This window comes from Nycticebus coucang, chromosome 20 (assembly GCF_027406575.1).
Source record: "Nycticebus coucang isolate mNycCou1 chromosome 20, mNycCou1.pri, whole genome shotgun sequence".
NCBI classification, from domain to species: Eukaryota; Metazoa; Chordata; class Mammalia; order Primates; family Lorisidae; genus Nycticebus; species Nycticebus coucang.
This window is the reverse complement of record NC_069799.1, coordinates 12,135,531-12,149,407: the sequence shown is the minus strand read 5'-3', so window position 1 is coordinate 12,149,407 and position 13,877 is coordinate 12,135,531. Positions and strand designations below refer to the sequence as shown.

The following is a 13,877-nucleotide window of genomic DNA, read 5'->3' as shown; positions in this document are numbered from 1 at the left end:
GAACAGTCCAGCTGCCACCACCACGTCGCATTTCCAGGTCCTCCTATCCCGGCTCTTCCAACCTGTCCGTGGACAACCACATCTCTCTTCCCATTAACCTACAATAGACATGACTGGTGACATATTTTGTAAGTAAACTTTCAGTGAGAAATTGAAACACACACATACAACTCTGACCCACACCACCTCTCCCCCATGGCTCATTTCCTGACCTCCACTTTTCTTTAATGAGCAGATCCTGTTGAGAGTGTTTTCTAAAGATTTTCTAATTTCCTGTAACTTTTTCTGTGGCGAGGAAAAAAGAATAATAATAAATAAGGAAATAACCTGGAGGTGAGCAAGTTCAATTCCCTTTTGAGAGCTGAATGGATCCAGATTTCCAGGATGAGTTTCCACAGGGCTCTTCTGAACTTTAAGGGCACCGTGGGACTGGGGAGGGACCTGTGTAGAGGCTGAAGCAACTCCTCCTTGGATGCTAATATAGCATGTTGACTTCTGATTAGCCCCTGCTGTGAATGCCTCAGATTTTTACTTTTATCAACTATTCTTTTTTTTTGAGACAGAGCCTCAAGCTGTCGCCCTGTGGGTAGAGTGCTATGACATCACAGCTCACAGGAACCTCCAACTCCTGGACTCAAGCAATTCTTCTGCCTCTGCCTCCCAGGTAGCTGGGACTACAGGTGCCCACCACAATGGCTGGTCATTTTTTGTTGCAGCCATCGTTGTTGTTTGGCGGGCCCAGGCTGGATTCGAACCCACCAGTTCAGGTGTATGTGGCTAGCGCCTTAGCTACTTGAGCCACAGGCCTCGAGCCTCATCAACTATTCTTTATGTAAGAGCACATGTTAGCATAAATACTGCCCTGAGGCAAAAACCCTGATGTTATCACACAAATTACAGGCATTGGCATTTTTGTCTTCTCCTGGAAGGTGAGTGAACTTTAATTGTCCTGCATGTTAACATGTATCCCCTTTTCCTGGAGTATATAAGTTATATATATGGAGTGTAACAACATGAAGCTCCACCTGTCTTATTGTTACACGTGACTATGCACCTGCCTATAAATTCCCCAATCACCCTTTACTGACAAATGGATTTGCCTGCCTCCGTCTTCAGTTGCCTGGTACCTTCCGCACTTGGGAATCACTTTGCATGTGTGAACATTTTACATACCAATTGGCCAGCTAGCCAGCACAAGCCCAGGAGCCAAAGAAAGAGCGAAATGAAGAAAGTATTGGAGAGGAAAATCTGTGCGCCTCATCTATTTGGGGTGGTGGTGCCCATTTGTTAGGTTCTTGTGGGTCACTGACTGAATACAGGGATGCCCCTAAAATGATCGAGGGCCTAAGGAACATGTCAGTAGAAAAGTGTGTTACCTGCTAGGGTAAGGAAAGTCACCATGTGGCATCAACAATAGACTGGCATTACTAGGGGCTTTGCAAGTGGCCAAGAAGCAAAGTTAGCTGAGGTGAGGGCACCAAAGCTGGATGAAGAATTATAATTAGAAAAGAATATAAAAAACCTCCACATGTATGTCAGCAATTAAGTTTGAAACTGAAGAGACGCAGTTAAAAAACATATCCTGTTGGGCCAGGCACAGTGGCTCACATCTGTAATCCTAGCACTCTGGAAGGCTGAGGTCGGTGAAATGCCTGAGCTCAGCTTGAGAACAGGCTGAGCAAGAGTGAGACCTAGTGGGTGTTGTGGCAAGTGCCTGTGGTCCCAGCTACTCAGGACACTGAGGCAAGAGGATCACTTGAGCCCAAGAGTTTGAGGTTGCTATGAACTAGGACACCAAGGCACTCTACTCAGGATGACAAAGTGTGAGACAATGTCTCCAAAAAACAAAAACAAACAAAAAAAGCAGTAGCTTACATCTGTAATCTCAACACTCTGGGAAGCTGAGGAGGGTGTATTGCTTGAGCTCAGGAGTTTAAGACCAGCCTGAGCAGAGTGAGACCCCATCTCTAAAAATAGCCGGGTGTTTTGGTGGGCACCTGTAGTCTCAGCTACTTGGGAGGCTGAGGCAAGAGGATCACTTGAGCCCAAGAGTTTGAGGTTACTGTGAGCTATGATGCTACGGCACTCTGCTGAGGTAAGACTATAAGACTGTCTAAAAAAAAGTATATATATATATATATATATCACACACACACACACAGATCCTCTTATACAGCTTATGCTTGTAGGGCATCTGCTGCCCACTGTAAATAAGAGCATGTGATAGCCCATCTATGTCCAATTTGCCAATTTGAAAGATAATGAAATCATAATATTACTTACTTTAAATAGGCAGAAAGTAAAATGAAGACAGGATTCTGCACCTTGGAGAAATGAGATTAGTGAGAAATAAATTTGATATACAGTAGAGAACGTAAGTTTGCCTTGGGAATTTGTAAGATCTAGTTTGCCTGTAAATCAGCGAGTCTTCTGAAATTATGTTCTGATCCACTATTTTCATTTCCTTCTGAAGGTAGTAGGTAGGATAGACACACACACACACGGATTTTTCTTTATAGTTCTCTTGTATGAAGTTTAATTGTAGCTTGATATATTGTATATTGCACTCAATGTAAATCAAAACACAGTAATCTTTGTGTTCACTTGGCCCAGATAAAAGCGATGTGCAAAGGAAAAAACTGGGGAAAATTTTATGAATATTTAGGATTTAAAGGTATTGATTTAAATTATATTCCCAAATAATCTTTATTATAAGCATCACAATATTTCCATAGTAATAAAAAAGAGAAAGTGATAAAAAATTGCAACTATGAAAACAATATTCTCCAAATTATTAGAACTTTAGGGCTTCAGAAGAAGAGATTACTAGAAAAGTCATTCTACTGTGTTATGCAATAATACATTATTTTCACCTGTTTAACTACAATCTTGGACAAGGTAAAATGCTTTGACATTGGTGGCAGGGCAACATTTCATTCATTGTACATAAGAGTTGAAACATTAAAAAACATTTAGTTTTATTAATCAAAACAAATAATTAACCAATAGCGTCTTAAAATCCACTATATGCTCTCTGGCTACAAGCAGTCAAGAACCATTTTTTTTTTTGGTCTAATACAGTAATCTTAAAATTATGCTCACTTTAAAGAGTAAGGCTAATTATTTAGTGCACTTTGATTTGAATTACATATACAACCTGTCCAACAGGAGTTATCTTCCCTTTCCTCTGATATCTTTAAAGATATACTTATTTCTGTCATATCAAAACATTCAATATTTCTATGTTCTCTATCACATCAAATAATATTCAATATGCTATTTCATTCTATTATAAAGATATGCCAGCATGTTAACTAACTGGCCAGTTTTTTTTTTTTTGTAATAAGGAGCAATTCATAAAACAATGCACGTTGAAAATTCAAAATGTTTCTCTCTTACTTTAACACAGAAAAATGCCCTGAATACATACATACAGTTTACATGCATCATTATTTTATAATTAAAGCACAAAATCATGTTTCTTTAGATTTTCTTAATGTATTTTACATTTGCCATTAAACTTTCAAGAAAAAAATTGGTATCACATTTACCTAATATTGAATGGCCTCTCATACCTCTTATGGAGAAACGGGAGATGATGCATTTTCCTATAAACACTATAGATTTAAAGTATAGCATCATGTAATTTGAGAACTCAATTACATCACAATGATAGTTGCTTTTGAAAAATTTCAAAAACTATCAATATACCCACTGAATATAATTTTACCTGTCCATAAATCAATGTTCTTGCTCTTTTGAAAAATATAGCCAAGGGTGGCACCTGTAGCTCCAGCAGCTAAGGCGCCAGCCATGCACCAGAGTTGGCGGGTTCAAATTCAGCCCGGGGCCTGTCAAACAATGACAACTACAACTAAAAAATTGCCGGGCGTTGTGGCAGGTGCCTGTAGTCCCTACTACTTGGGAGGCTGAGGCAAGAGAAGTTGGAGGTTGCTGTGAGCTGTGATGCCACAGCATTCTACTCAGGGAGATAGCTTAAGGCTCTGTCTCAAAAAAAAGAAAGAAAGAAAAAAGAAAAAAAAGAAAAGATAAATACAGCCAAATAAATTATCTAATTGCTTTGACTTCCCATTACAGCCTATGGCAAATACTCTGGGTTAGTTTAAAATTACAAAGTATGCTTTAGTTTTTACTAATGTGAATCCCTTGATGCACACAGACTTATGTTTTGATTATACACGTATATGGCCCCACATTTATTATAACAGTAAAGTGTATTTTCCTATGAACTGTATGGTGATTTATCAAAACTCTTTTGACATATATTACATCTATAGAGTTTCTGTAGTGTGAATTCTCTGATGTTGAGTGAGTTGTGAACCACGGTAAAAGATTTTGTCATATTCTTTATATTTGTAGGGCTTCTTTTTTGTATGAATTCTCTCATGTTCTCTAAGGCTTGAAGACTGGTTAAAGGATTTACCACATTCTTTACAACTGTAGGGTTTTTCTCCGGTGTGAATTCTCTGATGTCGAGTAAGGTGTGAACTACAGTAAAAGGCTTTGCCACATTCTTTACATTGGTAGGGTTTCACTCCACTATGAATTCTCTGATGTTGAGTAAGGTGGGAACTACGGTTAAATGTCTTCCCACATTCTTTACATTTATAGGGTTTCACTCCAGTATGAATTCTCTGATGTTGAGTAAGGCTGGAACTACAGATAAAGGCTTTGCCACAATCTTCACATTTGTAGGGTTTTTCTCCAGTATGAATTCTGTGATGTTGTCTAAGGATTGAAAATCTAGTAAAGGATGTGCCACATTCCTCACACTTGTAGGGTTTCACTCCAGTATGAATTTGTTGATGTTGTTTAAGACCCCCCAGCTGAGCAAAGGATATGCCACATTGTTCACATTTGTGGGGTTTTGCTACAGTATAAATTCTCCGATGTTGAGTACCATTGGAACTACAGTTAAAGGCTTTGCCACATTCTTTGCATTTGTATGTTTTTTTTCCAGTACGAGCTCTCTGATGTTGAGTATGGCTTGAACTGTTATTAAAGGCTTTGCCACCTTCTTTACATTTGTAGCGTTTCTCTCTAAGATTAATTCTTTGATGCACAGTAAGATTTGAGGAGCAAGTACAGAATTTACTACCTCTTTTAGAATTGTAAGGTTTTTCTCCAGTATAAAGTTTCTGATGTTGCTGAATTTGTGAACTCTTATTAAAGGTTTCACCGTGTTCTTTACATTTGCAAAAGGTTTTTTCAGTATGGATTATGCTATGTTGTCTTCGATTGGATGACTGAATAAAAACTTTCTGACATTTATTACATCTGTATGAATTGTCTCTAAGATGAATTCCCTGATTTTGAAAATGTTTTCCTGATGGGGTGAAAGCTTCCATACATTCATTACATTTGTAAAAATACTCTGGAATGTGGATAGTCTCACTGCTAATAAACTTTAAACCTTGATTAAGGACTTTTTCACATTTTGTACATTTGTAAGGAAAGTCTGGATATTGAGATTTCTGATATTTTCTTAAGCAAGAGTCTTGGTTCAAGGTTTTTTCAGGTTCATTGCACTGATAACTTTTCTCACCAAAATAAGTATCTTGGTAATTATTTACAGAAGAGTCTTGGATAAAAGACATCAAAGTCTTATCAGATATGTAATGTTTTCCCCAATTATCTATTCCTTGATATCGATTAAGCAATGACGACTGGGTAAACACCTTATCATACTGATCACAGTTGTAAATTTTGGTACAAAATGGTATTATTTGTTGGTGGAAGAATATGAAACTTTTTATAATGGATGCATCAAATTGATCGCATTTAAATATATTCTGTTCAATTATAAATCTCTGGTCTTCAGAAATATTTGACTGAACACTTAATCCAATCCTATATCCAATGTCCTGAATTTCTCTGGGGCTTTCCAAAGACTGGTTATTGCTTCCTTTAGTATGTAGTGCTGAAAAGAAATGTACATATACTTTAAATCACATGTTGAGTCTAGTGAGCACAAAGATTAATAACTATACAGCAAATCAGAAAGACAGCAGAACATATAGAATTTATCATGGAAGGAAAAGATTAAGGGCTTTTAAAATTTTTTTTTAATTGAGACAGAGTCTCATTCAGTCATCCGGAGTACAGTGCCCTGGTAGTGATAGCTCCCAGCAACCTTAAACTCTAAGGTTCAAGTGATCCCCTTGCCTCATGGCTGGGACTACAGGCACCCACCACAATGCCCAGCTAGGTTTTTTTTCTATTTTTAGTAGAGATGGGGTCTCGATTTGCTCAGGCTGGTCTTGAACTCCTCCCAGAGTGCTAGAATTACAGGCATGAACCACCATGTCCAGCTCAGATTAAAGGCTCTTATGAAGAAATAGGCAAACCTTTCTATTTTTTTTTTTTTGAGACAAAGTCTCACTTTGTCACCCTCAGTAGAGTGCAGTGGCATCACAGCTCACAGCAACCTCAAACTCTTGGGTTTAAGTGATTCTCTTGCTTCAGCCTCCTAAGTAGCTGGGATGACAGGCACCCACCACAACACCTGGCTATTTTCTTGTTATAGTTGTCATTGTTGTTTGGCAGGTCTGGGCCCAGTTCGAACCCACCAGCTCTGTTGTATGTGGCCAGCGCCCTAGCCGCTGAACTACAGGCGCCAAGCCCCCCTACCCCCACCCTTTTTTTTAGACAGAGTTTTACTTTGTCGTTCTCGGTAAAATGCTGTGGCATCATAGCTCACAGAAACCTCAAACTTGTGGGCTCAAGCAATTCTCTTGACTCAGCCTTCCAAGTAGCTGGGACCACAACACCCAGCTGTTTATTAGAGACAAGGTCTCACCTGGCTCAGGCTGGTCTCAAACTTGTGGTCTCAGGCATTCCACCCACCTTGGCCTCCCAGAGTGCTAGTATTATAGGCATGAGGCACTGTGCCTGGCCCAAACCTTTCTAATAATAATAAAAAAAAAATACATAATACTCTATAAAAGACACATCCTTCCAACAATTTGGAGAAGTGCCCAGAATGTCTAGTGTGGCTACATAGGTCTAATTTTTCCCTGCATAAAATCATGCTAAAGGATGAAATAAGTAGCTGTTTTTAATCTCAATAAAGATAACAAGACATCAAAGAAACCAAGCTATATCGTCCAATAAACGGACAAAAAAAAAATATTCAAGTGGCCCAAAGAAGTATGAAGTATTTATTTTATTATTATTATCATTTTTTGTGGGGGGAAAGAGTCTCACTTTGTTGCCTTTGCTAGGGTGCTGTGGCATCATACCTCACAGCAACCTCAAACTACTGGGCTCAGAAGATCTTCTTTTTTTATTTTTTTGGGACAAAGTCTCACTATGTCACCCTCAGTAGAGTGCCATAGCGTTACAGCTCACAGCAACCTCAAACTCTTGGGTTTAAGTGATTCTCTTGCCTCAGCCTCCCAAGTAGCTGGGACTACAGGCACCCTCCACAATGCCCGGCTATTTTTTGGGTGTAGTTGTCATTGTTGTTTGGCAGGCCAGGGCTGGGTTCGAACCCACTAGCCTTGGTATATGTGGCTGGCACTCTAGATGCTGAGCTACAGGCACCAAGCCTTAAGAGATCCTCTTGCCTCAGCCTTCTGAGTAGTTAGGACTACAGGTGGTGCCACAAAGCCCAGCTATTTTTAGACGGGGGTTTTACTCTTGCTCAGGCTGGTCTGTAACTCCTGAGCTCAGGCAATCCACACGCCTCGGCCTCCCAAAGTACTAGGATTACAGGCGTGAGCAACCACACCCAGCCTCTGTATGAAGTAATTTTGAAAGAATTTAAAATATCTTACATCTTAAAGATACTAAATCAACCAAATTGGAACACAAACTAAAGGAGGAAAACAATGCATAAAATACGAGTTTGATAACAGGTCATTTGAAATTATAGTTAAAAGAGTAAGACAAACAAACCAAAAGGACAACAGTGAAGAGAGGCTAAGGGACTTGGGGCCATCAAGTATGCCAATACAACTGTAATGGGAGTCCTATCATGCCAGACGAGAGAAAAATGGACAGAGTTGACATAAAGAAATAATGCTTGAGGACTTTCTAAATTTGAGGAGGAAAATGGCATCAAATTTAAAGAAGGTCAACCTACTCTAACTAGAACCAACACAAGGAGACCCAAAACAAAACACATCATAACTAAACACTTAAACCAAGAGTATTTTGAAATCAGCAACAAAAATGTGGCAGGTGATGTACCTGGGCAATCCTACAGGATGATCAACAGGTATTTAAGCAGTACCCTTGCAGGCCAGAAAGATATAGGATGATATATTTAAAATACTGATAAAATGACAAGTATCAACCAAGAAGACTATTTCTGGAAAAGCTGTTCTTTAAAAATTAGTTAAAGGGCTGGGCACAGTAACTCATGCCTATAATCCTAGCACTCTGGGAGGCTGAGGCAGGTGGATTGCCTAAGCTCACAGGTTCAAGATCAGTGTGATAAAGAGTGAGATCCCCATCATCCTTAATCATCAGGGAAATGCAAATCAAAACTACTTTGAGATATCATCTAACTCCAGTAACAGTAGCCCACATCGTAAAATCCCAAAACCAGAGATGTTGGTGTGGATGTGGAGAAAAGGGAACATTTCTACACTGCTGGTGGGAATGCAAACTAATACGTTCCTTTTGGAAAGATGTTTGGAGAACACTTAGGGATCTAAAACTAGACCTGCCATTCAATCCTACAATTCCTCTACTAGGTATATATCCAGAAGACCAAAAATCACTTTGTAACAAAGATATCCGCACCAGAATCTTTATTGCAGCCCAACTCTTAATTGCTAAGTCATGGAAGAAGCCCAAGTGCCCATCGACCCACTAATGGATCAATAAATTGTGGTATATGTACACCATGGAATATTATGCAGCCTTAAAGAAAGATGGAGACTTTAACTCTTTCATATTTACATGGATGGAGCTGGAACATATTCTTCTTAGCCAAGTATCTCAAGAATGGAAGAAAAAGTATCCAATGTACTCAGCCCTACTATGAAACCAATTTATAGCTTTTTATGAAAGCTATAATCCAATTATAGCCCAAGAAGAAGGGGAAACGGGAGGGGGGGAGGGGAGGAAGGAGGATGGGTGGAGGGAGGGTAATTGGTGGAACCATACCTATGGTGCATTTTACAAGAGTACATGTAAAATTTACTAAGTGTAGAATATAAATGTCTTAACACAATAACTAAGAAAATGCAGTGGAGGCTATGTTAAACCAGTTTGATGAAAATATTTCAAATTGTGTATAAAACCAGCACATTATATACCCCACGATTGCATTAATGTGCACAGCTATGATTTAATAAAAATAAATAAATAAATAAAAAAGTGAGATGCTTTCTCTTAACAACGACAACAACAACAACAACAAAAAGCTGGGCGTTGTGTCTGGCACCCATAGTCCCAGCTACTTAGGAGGCTAGGCAAGAGGATCACTTGAGCCCAAGAGTTTGAGGTTGCTGTGAGCTATGACACCACAGCACTCTCCTGAGGGTTACAAAGTGAGACTGTCTCAACAACAACAACAACAAAAAATCAACTAAACAGCCAGATGTGGTGGTTCACACCTGTAATCCTAGCACTCTGGGAGGCCAATGTGGATGGATTGCTTGAGCTCAGGAGTTCAAGACCAGCTTGAGCAAAAGTGAGACCCTGTCTCTAAACACAGAAAAACTATCTGGGCATTGTGGTGGGCAACTGTAGTCCAAGCAGCTTAGGAGTCTGAGGTAAGACCATTGCTTGAGCCCAGGAGTTTGAGGTTGCTATGAACTATGACCCATGGCACACAACCATAGGGCGAATGAGTGAGACTCTGTCTTAAAAAAATAATAATTATGGGCGGCACCTGTGGCTCAGTTAGTAGGGCACTGGCTCCATATACCGAGGGTGGTGCGTTCAAACATGGCCCTGGCCAAACTGCAACAAAAAAATAGCTGGGCGTTGTGGCGGGCGCCTGTAGTCCCAGCTACTCGGGAGGCTGAGGCAAGAAAATCACCTAAGCCCAAGAGCTGGATGTTGCTGTGAGCTGTGACATAACAGCACTCTACAGAGGGTAACAAAGTGAGACTCTTATCTCTCTAAAAAAAAAAAATTATATAGAATCAGTGAACTTGAGAAAAAACAATTATTATAAATTTAATTAATTAAAAATAAAGAATTTCTAAAATCAAACAAAAACCTTAATAAATTTATATCCAAAATACATACCCTACATGAAATGCCAAAGAGTCAGTTCTTCACACTGAAAAGTAAAATATGACCTACATAGTTAAGGTAAATATATAAAGTTCCATGGTAAAGACGATTATATCCGGCCGAGCTTGGTGGTTCCCACCTGTAATCCTAGCATTCTGGGTAGCCAAGGTGGATGGATTAATTGAGCTCAGGAGTTGGAGACCAGCCTGAGCAAGAGCAAGACCCGATATCTACAATCTACTAATACAGAAAAATTATAGCAGGGCATTGTGGCAGGTACCTGTAGTCCTAGTACTCAGGAAACTGAGGCAAGAGGATCTCTTGAGCCTAAGAGACTGAGGTTGCTATGAGCTATGACACCACAGCCCTCTCCCCAGGATGACAGTGAGACTGTCTCAAAAAAGAAAAGATGACTATCTCCATACATACACTATACTCTGTGTTATCACAATGATACATAAAATACTTTCAGTTCTGCTGTATATTTGAAAAGACAAACTTTAATTAACCATACATTTCTGTTTATGAATATATTATTCAAAAAGATGTACTTTCTGCCATCAAAGTATGTACTGGGGATGTACAAAGGCAGGGCTTTGTATAAAATTAAAGTTCTCAGCTTAAAATAGTTGGTTATAACTTTTAGATGTTTTACGCAGTATCTATGCTAACCACAAAGAAAATATCTATAGTAGATAAATATCCCAATGCCCCTGGCATTTGTAAGATAAAAATTAATAAAAAATATAGTAGATACACAAAAGAAATGAGAAAAAAATCAAAACATCACTATAAAAACCAACAAAATACAAAGGAAAATTAAAAAAGAAAATTAACAATAAAAACAAAATACCCAGAAGATCTATAGACATAAATAAAATGCAATAATGAATTATTCTTTTTAGTAATTATTTTCTATGTAAATAAATTCAATCCAAAAAAATTTTTGGAATTAATGCAACAAATAAGATCTAACTACACCTTCCACAAAAGACCACTTTAGAAATAAGAACACAACAGGGGCTGAAAGTAAAAGAAGAAAATTTATTGAATTCAATGTCAAATAATCTCACATTGACAAAGTAAATATTACATGAGAAATTGTCAAGAGGGGCAACAAAGACTATTCCACAATGATAAAATGGTTCATTAGTCACGCAGCTATATAAGTATTAATACACATAGACCTACTACTGTATCACCCAGATACTTGAGTGTGAAGCCACCTTCCACAGATCTGAAGCACGAGGCAGACAGTACAGTAATAGTGGAAGAATTTGATACCCCACATTCAATATTGAAATGAAAGAAACAGAAGACTTGGACAACACTATATATTATATACACCTAAAAGTCATGTTCTGAAGTTGCCACCCAAGAACGCGAGTATACACATTATTCTTTTTTTTAGGGATAGAGTCTCACTTTGTTGCCCTTGGTAGAGTGCTGTTGCATCACAGCTCACAACAACCTCCAGCTCCTGGGCTTAGGCGACTCTCTTGCCTCAGCCTCCAGAGTAGCTGGGACTACAGGCGCCTACCCCAACGCCTGGCTATTTTTTTGTCGCAGTTTGGCTGGGGCCAGGTTCGAACCCGCCACCGTCAGTATATGGGGCCAGTACCCTACTCACTGAGCCACAGGTGCCGCCGGAATAAACACACTATTCTTAAGCACACATAGCACATTGTGCAAGACAGAAAACATGTTAAGGCACAAAATGAGTCTCAACAAATTTAAGGAAGTAAAAATCACACAAAGTATATTTCAGACTACAATAAAATAAAATTAAACTAAAACCAAAAAAAAAAAAAGTGATACATCTAGAATGTTGTGAAAATTAAGCAAAAACTACTGAAAATACTCTTGTTCAAGAGTTAAGACTCTACCTGGCCTGGGCTTGCTAAACAACAATGACAACAACAAAAACATTGGCATTGTGGCAGGAACCTACCTATATAGTCCCAGCTACTTGGGAGGCTGAGGCAAGAGAACCACTTGAGCCCAAGAGTTAGAAGCTTGCTCTGAGTTGTGAATGTGGCCAAGACCAGTATTTCTCAATCTGAGATAGGTCTGGGAACACACTTCTATATCCATGGAGGCAGACCTGCTAACATGACCCTCACAGTGAATCTTAAAATTACCCTGTTACCAAGCAGGGTCCTGTCAGCCAGGGTCGGGAACAGTGCTACTGACCTCAAAGACCTCAAGGGAGAAATGCTGTGAACCCAGACACAGACATGAAGACTTTTCTCCTAGCTGTGTATCCTGTAGCAGGCATATACATCAGTTCCAGCCCCTCTCAAGCATAATCAGGGGTCAGTCCCACCCATCCAACGACCTGTCCAATAACTGAGAGCATTCCAGAGACCCAGAAAGAGCCACACCTGTCCACAACCATTGTAACTGTGCTTGAGAATAAGTAGAAACACCACAGTGAAAGCTTCTGGGATAAAATGAAAGCAGCATTAAGATAAGTTTATAATGATAAGTTTTTGACATTTAGAGGAAAAAGAAAGATCTTAAATAAACCTAACTTCAATCCCCAAGGAACTTAAAAAGAAAGGACAAAATAATCCCAATATTTTCATAATGAATAAGTAATAAATGTTAGATTTAAAAACTTAAATAAAGGATAGAAAGACAAGAGGAAAGAGCAAAGTAACTAAAAGTTGAGTTTTTTTTCCTTGTTTGTTTGTTTTTGAGACAGAGCCTCAAGCTATCACCCTGGGTAGAGTGCTGTGGCATCACAGCTCACAGCAATCTCCAACTCCTGGGCTCAAGCGAGTCTCCTGCCTCCACCTCCCAAGTAGCTGGGACTACAGGCGCCTGCCACAACACCTGGCTATTTTTTGGTTGCAGTCGTCATTGTTGTTTGGTGGATTCGAACCTGCCAGCTCAGGTGTATGTGGCTGGCGCCTTAGCTGCTTGAGCCACGGGTGCAGAGCCAAAAGTTGAATTTTTAATTTTCTTTTTTGTGCATTTTTTGTTTTGTTTTGTTTTGTTTTGCAGTTTTTGGCCAGGGCTGGGTTTGAACCCACCATCTCTGGGATATGAGGCTGGCGCCCTACTCCTTTCAGCCACAGGCACCGCCCCGCCAAAAGTTGAGTTTTTAAAAGAAAACAAAATTGAGAAACATCTCACTAGAATAACCAAGGAAAAAATAAAAAGAGAAGACTGAAAGAAATTATAAATGAATGGCTCATGCCTGTAATCCTAGCACTTTGGGGAGCCTAGATGGGCGGATTACTTGAGCTCAGGATTTCCAGACCAGTCTGAGCAAGAGTGAGATCTTGTCTCTAAAAATAGCTGGGTGTTGTGGCAACTTGGGAGGCTGAGACCAGTGAATTGCTTAAGCCCAGGAGTTTGAGATTGCTGTGAGCTATGAAGCCACAGCACTCTACCCAGGACAAGATAGTGAGACTCTGTCTCAAAAAAAAAGAAAAGAAATTATAAATGAAGGGAAGACATTAAAACCAAGATCACAGAAATACAAAAGATGATAAGGCACTACTGTAAACAAACATATGATAATAAATCAGATGTATCAGAAAAAATAAATTCCTCAAAACAAACACAACAAAAACTCCAGCAAGATTAAATCACGAAGAATCAGAAATACTGAACAGACCAATGATGAGCACGGACGACTTCACAGGTGA

The 13,877-nt window shown here is 39.3% G+C and overlaps 1 protein-coding gene across 3 annotated transcripts in view; it reads right to left on the bottom strand.

The window, feature by feature from the left end:
- Window positions 1–2,336: 2,336 nt before the first annotated feature.
- The window catches only part of LOC128572417 (zinc finger protein 267-like), a 50,084-nt gene continuing 38,543 nt past the window's right edge, over window positions 2,337–13,877 (bottom strand). For all 3 annotated transcript variants that reach the window (XM_053572398.1, XM_053572396.1, XM_053572397.1), the window contains exon 4: window positions 2,337–5,941. In XM_053572398.1, coding sequence (XP_053428373.1) covers window positions 4,293–5,941 — 1,649 coding nt within the window. In that variant the 3' untranslated portion in view covers window positions 2,337–4,292. The remainder of the gene's footprint in view (window positions 5,942–13,877) is intronic.